Here is a 21,696-nt window from a genome sequence, read left to right as displayed (position 1 = left end):
GTAGGTAAATTGGGTGGGCTATTTACCGATAGACTATGTACAGCTGCAGCGATCGGTTAGCTGCTCAGATAGCAGATGTTTGAAGTTGGTGAGGGAGATAAAAGTCTCCAACTTCAGCGATTTTTGCAATTCGTTCCAGTCACAGGCAGCAGAGAACTGGAACGAATGGCGGCCAAATGAGGTATTGGCTTTAGGGATGATCAGTGAGATACACCTTCTGGAGTGCGTGCTACGGGTGGGTGTTGCCATCGTGACCAGTGAACTGAGATAAGGCAGAGCTTTACCTAGCATAGACTTGTAGATGACCTGGAGCCAGTGGGTCTGGTGACGAATATGTAGCGAGGGCCAGCCGACTAGAGCATACAGGTCGCAGTGGTGGGTGGTATAAGGTGCTTTAGTAACAAAATGGATGGCACTGTGATAAACTGCATCCAGTTTGCTGAGTAGAGTATTGGAAGCTATTTTGTAGATGACATCGCCGAAGTCGAGGATCGGTAGGATAGTCAGTTTTACTAGGGTAAGTTTGGCGGCGTGAGTGAAGGAGGCTTTGTTGCGGAATAGAAAGCCGACTCTAGATTTTATTTTAGATTGGAGATGTTTGATATGAGTCTGGAAGGAGAGTTTACAGTATAGCCAGACACCTAGGTACTTATAGATGTCCACATATTCTAGGTCGGAACCATCCAGGGTGGTGATGCTAGTCGGGCGTGCGGGTGCAGGCAGCGAACGGTTGAAAAGCATGCATTTGGTTTTACTAGCGTTTAAGAGCAGTTGGAGGCCACGGAAGGAGTGTTGTATGGCGTTGAAGCTCGTTTGGAGGTTAGATAGCACAGTGTCCAAGGAAGGGCCGGAAGTATACAGAATGGTGTCGTCTGCGTGGAGGTGGATCAGGGAATCGCCCGCAGCAAGAGCAACATCATTGATATATACAGAGAAAAGAGTGGTTTGGGATGAGTTGGACCACAAAGTGAAGGAAAAGCAGCCAACAAGTGCTCAGCTTATGTGGGAACGCCTTCAAGACTGTTGGAAAAGCATTCCAGGTGAAGCTGGTTGAGAGAATGCCAAGCGTGGGCAAAGCTGTCATCAAGGCAAAGGGTGGCTACTTGAAGAATCCAAAATATATTTTGATTTGTTTAACACTTTTTTGGTTACTACATGATTCCATATGTGTTATTTCATAGTTTTGATATCTTCACTATTATTCAACCATGTAGAGATTATTCTACAATGTAGAAAATACTAAAATAAAGAAAAACCCTGGAATGAATAGGTGTGTCCAAACTTTTTACTGGTACTGTGTGTATATATAGTAGTCTGTAGACTGAATGTCCCCCAGGCGGTTTATGCCACCAGTCATAGTATGTACAGACCAGGATGTGACAATTCCAAAAGGAAGGGCAGAAAGTGTATCAGCGAAGGAATCGCTGTCAGCAGTGGCGGAGCTGTGGTGAACACAGTCGGTTCATTGCTCTTGCCTCATGAACTGCGCTCCACCCTGTGAGTGAGTCTGGCGTCACCACCTCGCTCGAAGACACTAACCCTAGGGAAGTGCCCGAAGCAAAGATGGAGAGGGTCTTCCAGTGACGGAGAGCCGAGAGACAGTCTGTGGTCAACTTACATCTTTTGATTGTGGTGCAGACGTGGACACGGGCAATGGAGCAGTTACCCAACGCTCAGTAGTCCTAGTGGTAGTACCAAGATGGACGCCATCAACCCCAGCACTAGGTGACACGTTTTGAGCGTGTCCGAGCGCCCCCCTGTTGAACAGGGAGAGGCACTGTCGGAATGATGTGATAAGGCTGTCAGAGAGTGTGGCCCAACGAGAGATAGAATCCATCTTGACCCGTAGGTATTCTATTCTCTGTGCTGGCACCAAACAACTCTTTCTAGTTTATCTTGAACCCTAGCTCGTTGAGGTGGGTTACAAGAGAAGCCGTGTCTCGTACCACTTGCTCCTGTGTCGGGGATCAAAGCATGTAATCGTCTATGTAAGCAGATACTCTTAGTCCCTTGATTCTCAGGGGTGCTAGAGCTGTCACTACACACTTGCTGAACATTTGGGTAGCGAATGTTAGCCCTAAGGGGACAGCGAGGTATTCGTAGGCTTTTCCTTGAAAGGCAAACCTGAGAACTCCTGCGTGTCGGCAGAGTACTTTGTACCCTCTACTTTTCCAACTAAGTTACAGCCTGAATTAAAAATGGATTACATTGAGATTTGTCTCTTCCCTACACACAATACCTAATGTTAAAGTGGAATTATGTGGAGATTTTCTTTTAAATTAAAAGCTTTGGTATTCAACCCCTTTGTTATGACAAGCCTAAATAAGTTCAGGAGTAAAAATGTGCTTAGCAAATCACAAGTTGCATGGACTCAATGTGTGCAATAGCTAGAGTTTTTAAATAACTACCTCATCTCTGTACCCCACACATAATGATCTGTAAACTCCTGCAGTTGAGCAGTTCATTTCAAAACAGATTCAACCGCAAAGACCAGGGATGTTTCCAATGCCTCACAAAGGGCACCTATTGGTTTGCAACAAAGGCACTAAAGTAAAACTTAAAAAAAATGTGGCAAAGCAATTTAGTTTTAGTCCTGAACACCAAGTGTTATGTTTGGGGCAAATCCAATACATTACCAAGTACCATGCTGCATATTTCCAAGCATAGTGGTGGCTGCATCATGTTATGGGCATGCTTGTAATCGTTAAGGACTGTGGAGTTTCAGAATAAAAACAACAATAAACTGAATGGAACTAAGCTCTGGCAAAATTGTAGACGTTCACCTGGTTGTCTGCTTTCCACCAGACACTGGGAGATGAATTCACCTTTCAGCAGGACAATAACCTAAAACAAAGACAAAGTAACACTGGAGTTGCTTACCAAAAAGGCAGTGAATGTTCTTGAGTGGCCGATTTACAGTTCACTTAAATCTGCTTGAAAATCTATGGCAAGACCTGAAAAAGGTTGTCTAGCAATGATCAACAAACAATTTTATAGAGCTTGAAGAATTTTGAAAATAATAATGGACAAATGTTGTACAATCCAGGTGTGCAAAGCTCTTAGAGACTTACCCAGAAAGATTCACAGCTGTAACCGCTGCCAGGGGGGGTTGAATAGTTATCTAAATCAAGATAGTGGAAGAAAAATGCTAACATTTGTTTAAAAAAAAGAATGTTTAAAAAAAGAGCAGTTGTGTCAAGGGACAATTAAGTTCATTATAATAAAACGTCAAGGGGTGTGAATACTTAAAGGACTGTATATGAAAATAAGCGTTGTGCAGGTCGACGCAGCGAGTTGCCCACTAGTCAGATGACTCTTGCTCACCAGTGGTGCCTTAGCGCTCTTTTGTTGTATTTATGCTCTGTTCCCTCGGCAAGATGCTTTAATGCGACAGAGACTTTAATTACAAAGGGCAGCATTATATCACTGGGATTTGGGGATAGTTCATATTAGCAACAGAGCATTTGTCTTCCTGCCTCAGCTGCTGTGAAAGTGTTGAGGGGAGAGCTGTAGCACGGGGAGCACTTGGGTGTCAAGTTGACCATTGACCAGAACAAATGTGACCAACCTGATAAGAGCATATATATGCTCTTATCTAGCCCTGATTATAATAAAATAAAATAAAGCCCTACAAATCTTACTACTCCCATTCCCCCCACCCAAAATACCACCCAAACCCCATTCCCATCCAACCTTTCTGACCCTGTCAAACAAACTTGCCCTTTCTACAGGGCTTCAGGAGCATTAGAGAACTCTTCACAAGGAAGAGAGGTGAGAATGATGAGAGGTGGTGTGAGCCCTCTCTGTCTCCAACAGACGCTGTGATTGGTACTTCAGTTAAAAATATATCTTTCAAATGGAACTCAATACTTTTTCGGAGGCCTATTTGTATCCATTTCTTGTTATTGTTGGTGACCTCAAACCCAGACCAGCCGGTGGCCATATCTGTGGCTGCGTGGTATGGACCATATATTTTAGATGTCATCCACTATATTTGATCATGAATTCATGACAAGACACAAGAAGGCAAAACTATTCACAGTGCACGTAACAACTGTAATTGTAGTTTCAGAGTTGGGTTATGTATGAGGCCAGCCACTGTATTAGCCTGCTAGTAGATCTCCATTCTAAAGGAATGGACTACAGTTGTGGCCAAAAGTTTTGAGAATGACACAAATATTAATTTTCACAAAGTCTGCTGCCTCAGTTGTATGATGGCAATTTGCATATACTCCAGAATGTTATGAAGAGTGATCAGATGAATTGCAATTAATTGCAAAGTCCCTCTTTGCCAAGCAAATTAACTGAATCCCCCCAAAAAATGTCACTGCATTTCAGCCCTGCCACAAAAGGACCAGCTGACCTCATGCCAGTGATTCTCTCGTTAACACAGGTGTGAGTGTTGACGAGGACAAGGCTGGAGATCACTCTGTCATGCTGATGAGTTTGAATAACAGATTGGATGCTTCAAAAGGAGGGTGCTGCTTGGAATCATTGTTCTTCCTCTGTCAACCATGGTTACCTGCACTGAAACACGTGCCGTCATCATTGCTTTGCACAAAAAGGGCTTCACAGTTAAGGATATTGCTGCCAGTAAGATGGCACCTAAATCAACCATTTATCATATCATCAAGAACATCAAGGAGAGCGGTTCAATTGTTTTGAAGACAGCTTCAAGGCACCCAAGATAGTCCGGCAAGTGGCAGGACCGTCTCCTAAAGTTGATTCAGCTGCGGGCTCGGGGCACCACCAGTACAGAGCTTGCTCAGGAATGGCAGCAGGCAGGTGTGAGTGCATCTGCACGCACAGTGAGGAGAAGACTTTTGGAGGATGGCCTGGTGTCAAGAAGGGCAGCAAAGAAGCCATTTCTCTCAAGGAAAAACATCAGGGACAAACTGATATTCTGCAAAAGGTACAGGGATTGGACTGCTGAGGACTGGGGTAAAGTCATTTTCTCTGAAGAATCCCCTTTCCGATTGTTTGGGGCATCTGGAAAAAAGCTTGTCCGGAGAAGACAAGGTGAGTGCTACCATCGGTCCTGTGTCATGCCAACAGTTAAGCATCCTGAGACCGTTCATGTGTGGGGTTGCTTCTCAGCCAACTAAGTGGGCTTACTCACAATTTTGCCTAAGAACACAATTCCTTTTCCAGCATGATGGTCTGGCTCGGGGAACAAAACATTGATGTTTTGGGTCCATGGCCAGGAAACTCCCCAGACCTTAATCCCATTGAGAAGTTGTGGTCAATCCTCAAGAGGCAGGTGGACAATCAAAAACCCACAAATTATGACAAACTCCAAGCATTGATTATGCAAGAATGGGCTGCCATCAGTCAGGATGTGGCCCAGAAGTTAGTTGACAACATGCCAGGGCGGATTGCAGAGGTCTTGAAAAAGAAGGGTCAACACTGCAAATATTGACTCTTTGCATCAACTTCATGTAATTGTCAATAAAAGCCTTTGACACTTTTGAAATGCTTGTAATTATACTTCAGTATTCCATAGTAACATCTGACAAAAATATGAAATTAGTAAAGCAGTATGTAAACATTAAAGTGACCGGTGATTCCCTGTCTATGTATATAGGGCAGCAGCCTCTAAGGTGCAGGGTTGAGTAACCGGGTGGTGGCTAGTGATGGCTATTTAACAGTCTGATGGCCTTGAAATAACAAGCTGTTTTTCAGTCTCTCGGTCCCAGCTTTGATGCACCTGTACTGACCTCACCTTCTGGATGGTAGCAGGGTGAACAGGCCGTGACTCGGGTGGTTGATGTCCTTGATGATCTTTTTGGCCTTCTTGTGACATCGGGTCCTCTAGGTACCCTGGAAGGCAGGCAGTGTGGCTCGGGTGGTTGATATGTTGGACGGACCACACCACCCTCTGGAGAGCCCTGCAGTTGTGGGCGGTGCAGTTGCCATACCAGGCGGTGATACAGCCTGACAGGATGCTCTCAATTGTGCATCTGTAAAAGTTTGTGAGGGTCATATTTATATTGCTGTTGTGCCTTCTTCAGCACATTTTCTGTGTGGGTGGAACATTTCAGATTGTCAGTGATGTGTATAATACTGTGGTCCCATCAAAGTGGATAGCGGCGTGCTCCCTCTGCTGTTTCCTGAAGTCCACAATCAGCTTCTTCGTTTTGTTGACTTTGAGGGAGAGGCTATTTTCTTGGCACCACACCGCCAGGGCCCTCACCTCCTCCCAGTAGGCTGTCTCATCATTGCTGGAAACCAGGCCTACCACTGTTGTGTCCTCTGAAAATGTGATGATTGAGTTGGAGGCGTGCATGGACACGCAGTCATGGGTGAGTAGGGAGTACACACACCCTTGTGGGGCACCTGTGTTGAGGATCAGCGAAGTTGAGGTGTTGTTTCCAACCTTCACCCCTTGGGCCTGTCAGGAAGTCCAGGGTTCAGACCATGGGCCCCGAGCTTAATGATGAGCTTGGAGGGTGCTATGGTGTTGAATGCTGAGCTGTAGTCAATGAACAGCATTCTTAGATAGGTATTCCTCTTGTCCAGATGGGATAGGGCAGTGTGCAGTGTGATTGCAAGTGTATCGTCTGTGGATTTATTGGGGCAGTATGCAAATGTAAGTGGGTCTAGGATGTCAGGTAAGGTAGAGGTGATATGATCCTTAAAATAGTCTCTCAAAGCACTTCATGATGACAGAAGTCATTTAGTACCTTTGCTTTCTTGGGTACAGGAACAGTGGTGGACATATTTAAGCAAGTGGGGACAGCATACTGGGATAGGGAGAGATATGTCCGTAAAAACTCCAGCCAGCTGGTCTGCACATGCTCTGAGGACGCGGCTAGGGATGCCTTCTGGGCCGGCAGCCTTGTGAGTGTTAACATGCTTAAATTGTCTTACGTCGGCCACGGAGAACAAAAGCCCACTGTCCTTGGGAGTGGGCCGCGTCGGTGAACCTGTGTCATCCTTAAAGCGAGCGAAGAAGGTGTTTAGCTTGTCCGGGAGCAAGATGTCGGTGTCCCCAACGTGGCTGGTTTCCCCTTTGTAATCCGCGATTGTCTGTAGACCCTGCCACGTACTTCTTGTGTCTGAGCCGTTGAATTGCGATTCCACTTTGTCTCTGTACTGACGTTTTGCCTATTTGATTGCATCATAATGTTTGTATTCGACTATATTCCCAGTCATCTTGCCATCGTTAAATCTGCTGGTTCACGCTTTCAGTTTTGTGCGAATGCTGTCATTTTTCCACGGTTTCTGGTTTGGGCAGGTTTTAATAGTCACAGTGGGAACAACATCCCCTATACATTTCCTGATGAACTCAGTCATCGTGTCCGTGTATACGTCAATGTTATTGTCAGAGGCTACCCGGAACATATCCCAGATCAAAACAATCTTGAGACATGGATTCCAATTGGTCAGACCAGCGTTGAATAGACCTGAGCACGGGTACTTCCTGTTTGAGTTGCTGCCTATCATTTTCTCGAGGAAATCTCAGTAGTCCCGGACCACATAGACATGTCCCAGAGATGCCTATAGACAGCTGTCGGTGGGGTTTCTCTGAACAGCCCTTACCCATCACAGCTGTTACCCTCTCAAACTTGTCAATGGCTTCTCCTGTCAGTGGTCATTATCTGTAGATCGACGGGTGGTGGTGGACTGAACCCCTAGATAACGTTATAGATCGAGAAACTCCGCTCACACAGAACTGTCTAGGGTATTCTTTCAGACACACACCTCTTTCACATCACACATAATCCCTATATAACATTATAAAGCTTAGGTTTTCACATCCACAACACTTCATGTGCATCTTCAATGATTCTCTGTCAGTACATCCTAAGCAGCATATATTTCTTCAATGGTTCTTGCCGCTACTTCCTATACATATAAAACAGCACACCGTGCTCAATAACACCTTGTGTTATTACTAGTATTTTTTTATTTATTTTACGTTTATTTAACTAGGCAAGTCAGGACGACGCTGGGCCAATTGTGAGCCGCACCATGGGACTCTCAATCACGGCCAGTTGTGATACAGCCTGGAATCGAACCAGGGTCTGTAGTGATACCTCTAGAACTGTGATGCAGTGCCTTAGACCTCTACGCCACTCGGGAGTCCAGAGTAGTACTAGTAGTCCCAGACTATGATGGGCGGTGGAGGACAGAACCTCTAGCTAACGTTATATATCGAAACGTATTATCCAAACACACTCAGTAGTCCCAGACCACATATACAATTCCCAGAAATGCCTATAGACAGCTGTCAGTGGGGCTTCTCTGAACAGCCCTTACCCACCTCAGTAGTCCCAGACGACTTTAGCCTCCCAGAGACTATGGTACCTTTCTAGTAGTCCCAGACTACAGTGGTCCCAGACCAAATAGACGTCATTTCATTTTAATGTTTAGTTTAATTTATTTTGTAATAATTTTCATACAATTGAATTGACATACTGAAATCAGTTGCCGTGTCCCTCAACCCTCGCAGTAAGGGTCTGGTCTGGGCGGGTCCTCATCGTCTTTTGCTCATTTGGGAATTTCCCTCATGCTACAGAAAATGGGCCACCGGTTTTCCTCCCAGACCCTCACTAGAAAGCTCCACAGGCACCAAACTGTTGTGGAAATGACCACCAGGAACACCTGGTTTTCACCTATTAAATGAAGCATTCTTTATTATCAGCATGCTGAAGAAGATTCCAACAAACCATAGTACACGTCGGTTGGGAGCTCTGCCGGGGCAGTCCCGTTAGTTCTCTTATATACTGTTTACACAGACAAGTTATAATTGCATGATTTACATTATTCATTATTCATCATTAATTCATCATTAACGTGTGGTTCCTGCATGTGAATGACCAATACCTCAAGAGGCTTCTTCTCTCCAAGCTGAGACCTTGAAACTGAGATACCTCTTTCGGTACTCAAAACAATGTTCTGGGCGTACTGCCAAATTGCTTATACTGATAGTGAGGATTCCTCACATGCACGATCAATCAGTCACTTGCGTGAAACAAGTCTAATTGGTTATTAGAAAAGCACAAACGTAACATTTTCCATCAAAAGTGAATATTGTAATCCGTAAAAACGGACTATTGCAGTTATGGAGTATTTATAATTGTTTATGTCTGCTTGTATAATTGCTAATGTGAATCCACACCATTCAAATACTGAATTATCATACAGTTTGAGTATGTACTATATATAACGTGAGACTATTGGTTGAGGACTAGGATAAGAGGGGAGGCTAGAGGGCTTTGTATCTTTGTAAGACATGTACATTAGATCCTAAAGACTGTTGTTCTTCTTCCTTCCAGGGAAGATCCTGTTCAGGAGAAGCCATATCAGGGATGTGGCCATGAAGCGCCTGAGGCCTATTAACGAGTACTGCAGGGTGAGTAGGCTCTGACTGAGACCACTGCTCAGCTATTGGGGAAATTCAGGGGTATTACATCTTCCACATGACCCAAACTTGAACCCCTAAAACCTCCCATGGGGAAGAAGCCTGGAGAGGAACCTAAATCTCAGGTATTAGGACATTAGCACTGTGGTAGATAGAGCTTCAGACAAGAGCCAGGGGTTTGCATTCATGATCCTGCTGACCGGTTTACCTCACTGATAGCATGGCAGTCAGAGTTAGACTGTTTTGGATTTCATACACCCTAGTTTCTAGTTCCACTGACCTGTTATAGCCATTCTGTTTCTCTATACAAAGACCAATGCACTAGCAATGTTAAAAACATGCATATTTTATACGTTTATCATTACCCACTGGGAAATATACGATAACAAAATCAGTCATCCTCGAAAATGATATTTTCTTCAGGAATTAGACATTGCGGAAATTCCGAATAAAACAAGTGTAGACGTTAGCGTGAAATGCTTGCTTACAAGCCCTTAACCACTAGGCACACACTGGTTGAATCTGCATAGTTTCGACATCATATTAATGAAATTATGTTGAACCAACGTGGACTAGACGTTGAATTGATGTCTGTGCCCAGTGGGCCATGTTTACTTTTAAAGGGCTTTCCTATAAACCAGAACTGCCTTTTTATGTTGCCTGGGGAATTTTTGAAAGGTGGTTCCATCTCAGTCATGCTCTTAAAAAACAACATATTCCCTGGCATGTTGCCAGAGAACCTTTGTTTATGAAGCCAGGACACTGGTGAGAGAGATGGGGTACACATGGGAGGGGAGGCCTAGGGGTCAGGCTACCTCAGGGGGTCATTTTGGGAAACTAAGGTTCTAGAGTTGATGTGTTGTGGGTGTGTTTAGGTTTATGTGAATAGTTTTAGACTAAGTTTGCACCACTTCTATGGGATCACATAGAACTTCCTCAGTCTGGTCTGCAGTCACATTTGTTGTTGTTCTGGGTTCCATAGAGGACTTTGATATACTGATTTAGTAGCATCCTCAATACAAATTAACACATTGAATACAAAGAAAATGTTTAATACAACTGCTCTCCTCTTTGTCAAGGAGGGCTTAACCTCTCTAGGTTATGTGGGATGCTAGCGTCCCACCTGGCCAACATCCAGTGAGATTGCAGAGCACCAAATTCAATTACAGAAATACTCATTATAAAAATTCAGAAAAGATACAACTATTTTACATAGGTTAAAAGATTAACTTCTTGTGAATCCAACCACAGTGTCAGATTTTAAAAATGCTTTACGGCGAAAGCATACCTTGTGATTATTTGAGAACATCACCCAGCAGACAAATCATTACAAACAGTAACCAGCCAAGAAGAAGAGTTACACAAGTCAGAAATAGAGATACAATTAATCACTCACCTTTGATGGTCTTCATATGGTTGCACTCAGAAGATATTCATTTATTCAATAAATGTTCCTTTTGTTCGATAAAGTCAATCTTTTTAACCAGAAACCTCTGCGCGTTTTCTTCAGTAATCCACAGGCTCAAACGCAGTCACAACAGGCAGACAAAAAATCCAAATTGTATCCGTAAAGTTCATAGAAACATGTCAAATGATGTTTATATTCAATCCTCAGGTTGTTTTTCGCCTAAATCATCGATAATATTTCAAACGGACAATAACGTCGTCAATATAAAAGGTAAACAAGAAAGGCACTCTCTCGGTCGAGCGCATGAAAAAGCTCTGTGACACGGCAGGGTCCACTCATTCAGACTGCTCTTACGCCCTCATTTTTCAGAATATAAGCCTGAAACAATTTCTAAAGACTGTTGACATCTAGTGGAAGGCATAGGAACTGCAATTTGAGTCCTAAGTCAATGGATACTGTAATGGAATTGAATAGAAAACTAAAACAACAGCAAAAAAATCCTACTTCCTGAATGGATCTTTCTCAGGTTTTCACCTGCCAAATCAGTTCGATTATACTCAGACACTATTTTAACAATTTCGGAAACTTTAGAGTGTTTTCTACCCAAATCTACCAATTATATGCATATCCTATCTTCTGGGCCTGAGTAGAAGGCAGTTTAATTTGGGCATGCTTTTCATCCAAAATTCCAAATGCTGCCCCCTACCCTAGAGAAGTTAACAAAGTCGTCTGGATACAGCATTGAATAATTAAATGTTTAGATCTACGGCCACCTATGATCGATAGTCCTTTGTTGACTGTGTTGATGGATTGCCTTTATAGACTCAATGCATCTGTTTTTATCACAATATCAAAACATTTTTGGGTAACAATTAATTACCTTACAGTTCTTATTTCCATAAAAAAATTGTCAAAAATAAACAAAAATAGCTTCTTAGCAAAGAGCATTTTCTTAAGCAAAAATGTAGCTAGGACTGTCTGGGAGTGGTATGAGTAACATGCTGACCACACCTCTCATGTCACATGCGCGAGCGTTGCAAAATACATTTACACATACATACATGTTATTCAATCATTAAACCCACACTGCTCACACGTGCCAACGAGTGTCTGCGCTGCCAAGCGCTAAAATAGAAGTCAGTTCTATTTGTGACTCTGAACGCGGTGCAAGTCCTGCCTCTCCCATCTCTTCATTGGTTTATAGAAGCAGATACCCACGTGCCATCTCCTCATTGGTTATACCCACATGGGGGATTGAAAGATGAACAGAGTTCGATCGGTTGTTGTGGTAACACTATAAAAGTAACACTATAAATATGCCAATTGCCATATAAAGTACAAAGAAGAAAAAGTCTGGAAGGAGGAGAGATGACTAGAAACGAATCGGTTGACCGTTTTATGTGTGGATTAATTGTCGGTGTAGAGGACCATTTCAACATTTATATCCTAGGACAAATTGGCTTGCAAGCTAGCTAAATAGGACAAATAAGCTAGCAACTGCAAACTAGCTAGCTAAATTGCCATAAATATTTAATGCTTTTGGACCTGTCCCCAAATTAATATAATTGGTTCAGAGTTTTTTTAAATATTTCAACCTGCGTGTCATGATCGCATTTGGTGTGGGGGGACAAAATCTATTTGCGCACGATGGTGCACGCACACGTCCGGTCTGGAAACTAGCTGTTATTAGCAGCGATGTTTGAAACTGACTTTGTTATCGTTTTATTAACTTACAGTAAATTAATAAATAGTATTCATTCTTTATATCTGGGTCCATATTGTCCATGAATTTATAGTAGATAGACCATATGGTTCAAGAGAAAATAGCCTAATACATATGTTTAAAGCATCTAATCAGCAATGACATTGTTTTTGTTATTTTGAACTCTGCACCTCTTTCAACTATTGACTTTTTTCAGAACTGACACCAGTTTGAGGTCAAAACATTGAAAACAAATCCATATTGACATAGTAAAATAAATAAATGTGTGTAAAAAATGTCATGCTGAAACTTTCATGTTAAACAAGAATGGTATTCACTATGTTGATGTATGTTGTCATTCTAATTATTCATTTTAAAATCATCAAGTACCCAAATGAGCCACTAGGTATTTTGTAATAGATTACATAAAATAACAACATTCTGGTAGTTTACTGGTAAAGTTTGAAAGTTTCCAGTACCCCGTCTTTGCAACCATACCACTGGGTGAGTGTCTTTAATGGGGGAGGGGGGGTCAGATCAAAGGTCTGTGGTTCTGTCCAGTCTGGCTGGCTAGTTTGGAGAGAGGGGGGTTGGGGGGTGGCACCCCTCTGTCTTGACCCTGGTCAAGACAGAGGGCTGAACGAGTGAAAAATGTAAGGTGTTTACTTAATATACTGAACAAAATGTAAAGTGTTGGGTCCATGTTTCATGAGCTGAAATAAAAGATGCCAGAAATTTTCCAAACCGCACGAACCTTCTTTCTCTCAAATGTTGTGCACAAATTTGTTTACATCCCTGTTAGTGAGCATTTATTCTTATCCAGGATAATCCACCCACCTGACAGGTGTGGCATATCAAGAAGCTGATTAAACAACATGATCATTACACAGGTGCACCCTGTGCTGGGGACAATAAAAGGTCATCTAAAATGTGCAATTTTGTCACAGAACACAATGCCATAGATGTCTCGCGTTTTGAGGGCGTGTGCAATTGGCATGCTGACTGCATAAATGTCCACCAGAGCTGTTTCTCTACCATAAGCCGCCTCCAATGTCGTTTTAGAGAATTTGGCAGTACATCCAACCGACCTCACAACTGCAGACCATGTGTAACCACGCTATCCCAGGACCTCCACATCTGGCTTCTTCACCTGTGGGATCTTCTGAGACCAGCTACCCAGACAGCTGTTGAAACTGTGCGTTTCCACAACAGAGGAATTTTTGCACAAACTGTCAGAAACCTTCTCATGGAAGCTCACCTGCATGCTCAGCGTCCTCACCAGGGTCTTGACCTGACAGCAGTTCTGCGTTGTAACCGACTTCAGTGTGCAAAAGTTCACCTTCGATGGCCACTAGCACGCTGAAGTGTGCTCTTCAGATTAATTCTGGGTTCAAATGTACCGGGCAGATTTCAGAAAGCGTGTATGGCATCGTGTAGGTGAGTTGTTTGCTGATGTCCACATTGTGAACAATGTGCCCCATGGTGGCGGTGGAGTTATGGTATAGGAAGGCATAAGCTACGGACAACAAACGCAATTGCATTTTATCAATGGCAATTTGAATTAATAGAGATGCTGTGACGAGATCCTGAGGCTCATTGTGGTGCCATTTATCCTCCCCCATCATCTCATGTTTCAGCATAATAATGCACTGCCCCATGTCACAAGGATCTGTAGACAATTCCTGGAAGCTGAAACTGTCCAAGTTCTTCCATGGCCTGCATACTCACCAGACATATCACCCATTGAGCATGTTTGGGATGCTCTGGATCTTCATGTATGAACGCATGTTCCAGTTTCCGCCAATATTCAGCAACTTCACACAGAATTGAAGAGTGGGACAACATTCCGGACGTCACAATCAACAGCCTGATCAGCTCTATGTGAAGGAGATCCAGATCCCTACCTTTTTTTTTAAGGTATCTGTGACCAACAGATGCACATCTGTATTCCCAGTCATGTGAAATCCATAGATTAGGGCCTAATGCATTTCTTTCAATTGACTGATTTCTTTATTGACTACAACTCAGCAAAATATTTGAAATTGTTGCATGATGCATTTATGTTTTTGTTCAGTGTAGTTGCTTTCATGTTTGGCTCAGAGGATCACCATTTCGACCTTTCTGTCAAAATGCTGAGTGAGTCCTAAACCTGAACTTGACTCGCATGGAATGACCTTTGCTGGAGTTTCTGCTGTTGGAGAGGAGACGTTGATTCTTGGAGGATATAGGTTTTCACTCCAGGTTTGCCCTTTTACCATTGAGAAACAATCTTCAGATTTGCCATTGTTTGGAAAGGGTGGGCTATAGAATGCTGGTGTATGCTGTTTAAGAAAGGGAAAAGGGGATACCGAGTCAGTTGTACAACTGAATGCTTTCAATTGAAATGTGTCTTCCGCACTTAACCCAACCCCTCTGAATCAGAGAGGCTGCCTTAAATCGACATCCACGTCTCGGCGCCTGGGGAACAGTGGGTTAACTGCCTTGCTCATGGGCAGAACGACAGATTTTTATCTGGTCAGCTCAGGGATTTGATCCAGCAACCTTTCAGTTACTGGCCAAACGCTCTAAACACTAGGCTATCTGCCACTCCTATAATCTACTTGTATATGCATGTAATATATGTGTGTTCTCTCCCCACCTTCACTGTTTTCTGTTTGACTTGCACACATGCACTCAACGCCACACACACACTTCCCCACACACACAATTAGGTTAATGCTGACGGCTGTAAAGAGCACCAATAAAGTCAATTTGCTGTAATGTGCCTTCCGGCTCCCAGTCTCTGGGGAGAATACTAATGACTTACCAGGTCACAGGCAGAGTGAAGGGGTGAGAAATACAGGGGGAGTATGTTCTTCCTAACCCCATACACAGTGTACCAGATTCAGTCAGAAGGACCAGGGGATGAAGGGGCTCCTCTGGAGGTCAACACTTAAAACATTTATCATCTGTCTCTTAGCTGACTCCAGAGAATCATTTTGATTTTTCTCCCATTAAAAAAGGCATTTTAATCTTTGTAATTGACCACTGGACAGTCACACACGTACGTATGCACGCGCACACATGCACACCCTCTTGCCCCGACGCTAATGGAGAATAGGGTTTCAGCTAAGCCTATGGCAATCCTCCCATACTTTTAGCATGGGCAGTCTGTTGGCACGGCTTCCAATACGGTGAGTCAAAAAGGGCTAGGTGCCACACTGGACAAGGGCACCTTGAACTCTGGCTGGCCAGTATTTTATGATACGGGCCAGCCATATCATAATTCAGGCTGTCGGGGAGCGAGAGAGAGCTGCCCCTTTCTGGGTGGACAGTACTGAGGCACTTAGCCTTATTAAATGCAGACGTACGCTGGGCCTGAGGCTGAGATGGATAGCTTTGAGAAATGCCTCATGGCAGCGAGGAGTGTGCTGCATGCTTGCCTCTCTGCACACAGTGATAATAAGGGCTGTTTTGTTGGAGAGACCCACCAGCTGCTTCTAGGCATTGGATCAGTTGGATCACTGAGGTGCTGAGGCCTTTGAGGCTGAGAAAGGGAGAGAGATATCTCAGGCCAGTTAGCCTTTCATCTCCTGAGGAATGGCCCTGTCAGCCTGCATGTCTCCCCCACCACTAGATTAGCCACAGAGCTGTGGTCAGAGCCACAGCCCTGCGGGCCCCCACAGGGAGAAAGGATCACTGATGTTAGATTAGAAACAGGAAATAGAATAGAGTGGACTTGGCTCCATTTAGGTACAGTAGATGCTTTTTCTATGTTGGTGTGGTTGGGTAGTAATGCCTGCTGTATGTTGTTTTGCCTACGCAAGAGGACGTGGTATTTGAATGTAGCATCTGTACTATAGCTGTCATTCACTTTGCTGTATCACTATTTGTCATGTAGTAGTTCCCTTGGGAAACAGGCTACATATTTCCTAGTGAACACCACTACTCCCAATACCACTGCCACTGGCATAAATACAATAGCAGCATTTGAGTTTATTTCCAAAATGCTATATCCACAAATATTTAATGTGTTCTTTCATCAGAAATGATTGCTTATGGGTAAGTTCATGTGTGTGTAAAATATTACTGTGCTCAGATGTTTAAAACATGTAAATGAAAATGTATTTTATTTTGCACAACTCTATATCCATTGTTTATCTGGAATGGAATGTTCGTATCCTGTATATTTCACTGTGATATGTGGTTGTGTCACCTGGCTATCTTAAGATTAATGCACTTATGTATTTCTCTCTTGTGGTGAATACTCAGGGAGAAAAAGTTGTAGGTTCACACGCAGAGCACAGCAGATGTTTCGTAAGCCTTCGCAGAAGGCAGGAATCGTGGTCACAGGCAGACAATGGTCAAAAACAAACAATACCGCACAGCCATACAAACAGAAAGAACTGAACTAAATAGGGAAGCTGATGAGACCAGGTGAGAAAAACGAACAGGTGAAATCAAAGAAAATATGAAAGACAGGGCTACATTCCAGAACACAAAGAAAAAGAACAAGGTTGGCTAAGAAAAGGAAAGCAGAACCTTACAGCCTTGGATAAGAGCATCTGGTAAATGTAAAATGTAAATTCTTTAAATACAGATATCATATTACTACTATATTGACTTATAATATATACAGTTGAAGTCGGAGGTTTACATACACTCAGGTTGGAGTCATAAAACTAGTTTTCAACCACTCCACACATTTCTTGTTAACAAACTATAGTATTGGCAAGTCGGTTAGGACATCCACTTTCTGCATGACACAAGTAATTTATCCAACAATTGTTTAGACAGATTATTTCACTTACAACTCACTGTATCACAATTCCAGTGGGTCAGAAGTGTACAAACACTAAATTGACTGTGCCTTTAAACAGCCTGGAAAATTCCAGAAAATTATGTCATGACTTTAGAAGCTTCTGACAGGCTAATTGACATAATTTGCATCAATTGGAGGTGTACCTGTGGCTGTATTTCAAGGCCTACCTTCAAAATCAGTACATCTGCGGAAAAGCAAAGGAAATCAGCCAAGAACTCAGGAAAAGATTGTAGACCTCCACAAGTCTGGTTCATCCTTGGGAGAAATTTCTAAACACTTGAAGGTACCACGTTCATCTGTACAAAAAATAACACACATGTATAAACACCATGGGACCACGCAGCCATCATACCGCTCAGGAAGGAGACGCGTTCTGTCTCCTAGAGATGAACGTACTTTGGTGCAAAAAGTGCAAATGAATCCCAGAACAGCGAATGACCTTGTGAAGATGCTGGAGGAAACAGGTACAAAAGTATCTATATCCACAGTAAAACGAGTCCTATGTCGACATAACCTGAAAGGCCACTCAGCAAGGAAGAAGCCACTGCTCCAAAACCGCCATAAAAAAGCCAGACTATGGTTTGCAACTGCACATGGGGACAAAGATCGTACTTTTTTGGAAAATGTCCTCTGGTCTGATGAAACAAATAGAACTGTTTGGCCATAATGACCATCGTTATGTTTGTAAGAAAAGGGGAGGCTTGCAAGCCAAAGAACACCATCCCAAACGTGAAGCACGGGGGTGGCAGCATCATATTGTGGGGGTACTTTGCTGCAGAAGGGACTGGTGCTCTTCACAAAATAGATGGCATCACGTTTGGGATGGTGGTATTTGGCTTGCAGGCCTCCCTCTTTCCTCCAAACATAACAATGGTAAAACCTAGCAGTACTACTTATTTCTGTGAGAGTGAGGTGGATATGTAGCAATACATGTCTGTCATTGAACAACCCCATACCATGATTAGATAGTGAATTTTTTTAAACAATTTCTCAATTTCTTTAATCAATAAAAGCAACTTTACCAACAATTTGGAAAATGGATATACTGCATAGCTTTTTGGAATGAAACTCTTCATTTGGTTCTGATTAACATTCAAACCTTCGTGTGTTTCTGTGTTTATGCGCAGGCTCTGATTCAGCTGCCCGTGTACGTATCCCAGTGTGAGGAGGTTCGTCTATTCTTCGAGACCCGTCCTGAAGACCTCAACCCACCTAAAGAGTAAGCTACACATCGCACCATTCGTCACCTTCTTGTCAAAGGAACACACTGTCACACAGTCTGACAAGCAGCACAAATACATATAAGTTATACAGTAGGCACATTCAAACATTCAACGTGTGTGTACTGGGCCAACAACAAACACTACAAATAAAGAAAAAGAAGCACAATGCTTTGTGCAGGCTTTGTTTCATGAAGTAGCAGAAAGGACCTCCTCCTGACCACCATTTCATTTCATGTTGAAACAAGCCAATCCATCAGTAATAGGTTATAATAGAGTGTAATGACCATGATGTCATGCTCCCTCTGGTATTGCTGTGTTGGAGGGGGGAGCGGTTGGTTTGCCCTGAGTGAGAGCTACATAACATGTAGCCTAGCGGAGCAGTGTATGAGAGAACTGCTGAGGCGGCATGAACTCTTGTAAATCTCACTCAACACATTAGTGTCATAGTCAGCCTGACAGTTACAACGTGCCAACACAAGTCATAAAGTCACCACGCCATTTACCCCCCATCACGTATGTGTTGTTGAGCTACCAGACGCCTGGAGAGCAGGAGGGGTTACTAGTGGTTACAGGTGACTGCTTTTGACTGCACTGGGCCTTTAATCTACTGCTTGCCCAGTGATGGCTGGTGAAATGTATCAAACCTGCTGGTGAAATGTATCAAACCTGCTGGTGAAAAGTATCAAACCTGCTGGTGAAATGTATCAAACCTGCTGGTGAAAAGTATCAAACCTGCTGGTGAAATGTATCAAACCTGCTGGTGAAATGTATCAAACCTGCTGGTGAAATGTATCAAACCTGCTGGTGAAATGTATCAAACCTGCTGGTGAAAAGTATCAAACCTGCTGGTGAAATGTATCAAACCTGCTGGTGAAATGTATCAAACCTGCTGGTGAAATGTATCAAACCTGCTGGTGAAATGTATCAAACCTGCTGGTGAAATGTATCAAACCTGCTGGTGAAAAGTATCAAACCTGCTGGTGAAATGTATCAAACCTGCTGGTGAAATGTATCAAACCTGCTGGTGAAATGTATCAAACCTGCTGGTGAAATGTATCAAACCTGCTGGTGAAAAGTATCAAACCTGCTGGTGAAATGTATCAAACCTGCTGGTGAAATGTATCAAACCTGCTGGTGAAATGTATCAAACCTGCTGGTGAAATGTATCAAACCTGCTGGTGAAATGTATCAAACCTGCTGGTGAAATGTATCAAACCTGCTGGTGAAATGTATCAAACCTGCTGGTGAAATGTATCAAACCTGCTGGTGAAATGTATCAAACCTGCTGGTGAAATGTATCAAACCTGCTGGTGAAATGTATCAAACCTGCTGGTGAAATGTATCAAACCTGCTGGTGAAATGTATCAAACCTGCTGGTGAAATGTATCAAACCTGCTGGTGAAATGTATCAAACCTGCTGGTGAAATGTATCAAACCTGCTGCTTTTCAGATGATATTTTTCTTCCTTCACCATTTGACAAGTCCCACATTTGTCTTACTAGTTTTTCTGCTATAGCAAACAGCTTCCTATCTATGTGTACTTTGACATGCTCAGCTACAGTCTTCTCGCCACCTAACTAGGTCTATGTGTTCTATTTATTTATGTAGAGAGGCGTTCGACTCACACATCCCAAAACTACTTCAGGGTTTATGGGAGTAATGTTACAATCTTATCTAGGCTGTCCAATCTTAACCGGACACTTTTCTGCGCTAGTTTGTCGATTTAGCTTTTTTTTTGTTGCTGTGCGCCATTTGACGCACAAGTCAAAGAATGTGACTGAACATCAACAATATAATTCTGCACCGTCAATCAGTGATTTTGCACAAGGATGCTTATCATTCCTCAGAGTTTGTTGGCCATCGACATTATTGCAGCATGAGTACCTTGGTCGAAATCCAAAATGGCTGCCTGGTGCCTGATTGTTTGATACAATATGTGTTCAGTAACTGCAGAGGAGATGAATCTCTGTGGAAGGAGAAGAATACAAGGCCTGTCACTGCTCTGGCCACTATGAATGGCTGCTGTCAGGTCACCTCCTTAGACAGACAGATGGAGGAGAGCTAGTTCCCTCTGGCCGTTGCCAAGGACACATACCTTATTAGCTACCTCTCAGACAGACAAACTCCAAGCATCTGCTTCTAGGGACGGGGGAGGGGAGGATGGAGGGTCGGAGGGAGAGGCAGATGAATTTAGAAAAGACCTTGGTTTGTCTTTATTAAAATTGGATTACAGCTCTCTTCTAATGCAGACTGTGTTCAGCTGGGCTGACATCGTGTCACCAGCCCTTCTCTCTTGGGTCGCTATACAGCCCTCTATAAATCTACCAGAGTAAGGAGGGATGTCACTGTCTGTCCATTGGCGAGATTGAAGTAGCAGGCATGAGAGAGTAGTGGAGAGATAGGAAAGGGAGCGGTAGAGGAGGGGAGATATAAAAGACAGGCGAGGAGAGGAAAGGAGAGATAGTGGAGAGGTATAAGGAAGATGTAGAAGAGAGGATGAGCCCCCCGTATTGCTAGCTCGTCATTGGTTAGGACCTCTTGTGGTCTGGCACCTGGTAGTGGAATGGGCTTGCTCTAGGTTTTAAAGCTCCATATTGAACACAGTCCTCTCATCCCACCACGGATGTGTTGGTCCTCCTATTCAATGTATCCTTGACCATGATTGACTCATCCATGGTCCAATACAACCTCATTTAGCGTGAGGGGGAGGGCTGATTTGATCTTATGGAAAACTCTTGTAATGTACTTCCGGAATACAGAATACTGGACAGTACATTGCCTTTCTGACCCTGTTCTGACTCCAGTCTGCCACTAGCTGTCTGCTTCCCTTTGATAAGTCAGGCTAGTGGTGGAGCTGTGGCTGTCTTGGCTGGAGACTCTTGACAGTACGCTAATAGTCAAACTAATGGCTGTAGATATATTACATTTAAGTAATGTAGCAGATGCTCTGTGGCTAGCGCAATAACAGAGTTGCCTGGCGAACAATACATTATGTGATTGAGAGTGAATTTTATTCAGGAGGAAAATAAGATGGACAGTTTGTGTGTGTGTGTGTGTGTGTGTGTGTGTGTGTGTGTGTGTGTGTGTGTGTGTGTGTGTGTGTGTGTGTGTGTGTGTGAGAGAGAGAGAGTATAGAAAGAATAGAAAGTCAGGCTGAATTAGCCACCTCAGTCTCCCTGGGCATCTGGGCATTGA

General features: G+C 43.3%; 1 protein-coding gene across 4 annotated transcripts in view; it reads left to right on the top strand.

The window, feature by feature from the left end:
- LOC110537747 (SH3 and PX domain-containing protein 2B) overlaps positions 1–21,696 on the top strand; it is an 84,258-nt gene that overhangs the window by 38,456 nt on the left and 24,106 nt on the right. For all 4 annotated transcript variants that reach the window (XM_036937766.2, XM_036937765.2, XM_090192752.1 and 1 more), the window contains 2 exons: positions 9,282–9,358; positions 18,406–18,497. In XM_036937766.2, the coding sequence (XP_036793661.2) occupies positions 9,282–9,358; positions 18,406–18,497 (169 nt within the window). The remainder of the gene's footprint in view (positions 1–9,281; positions 9,359–18,405; positions 18,498–21,696) is intronic.

This window comes from Oncorhynchus mykiss, chromosome 12, assembly GCF_057628025.1.
Source record: "Oncorhynchus mykiss isolate SJ-2025 chromosome 12, ASM5762802v1, whole genome shotgun sequence".
NCBI classification, from domain to species: Eukaryota; Metazoa; Chordata; class Actinopteri; order Salmoniformes; family Salmonidae; genus Oncorhynchus; species Oncorhynchus mykiss.
Note: the sequence above shows the minus strand (reverse complement) of the source record. Positions and strands in the feature narration are given on the sequence as shown.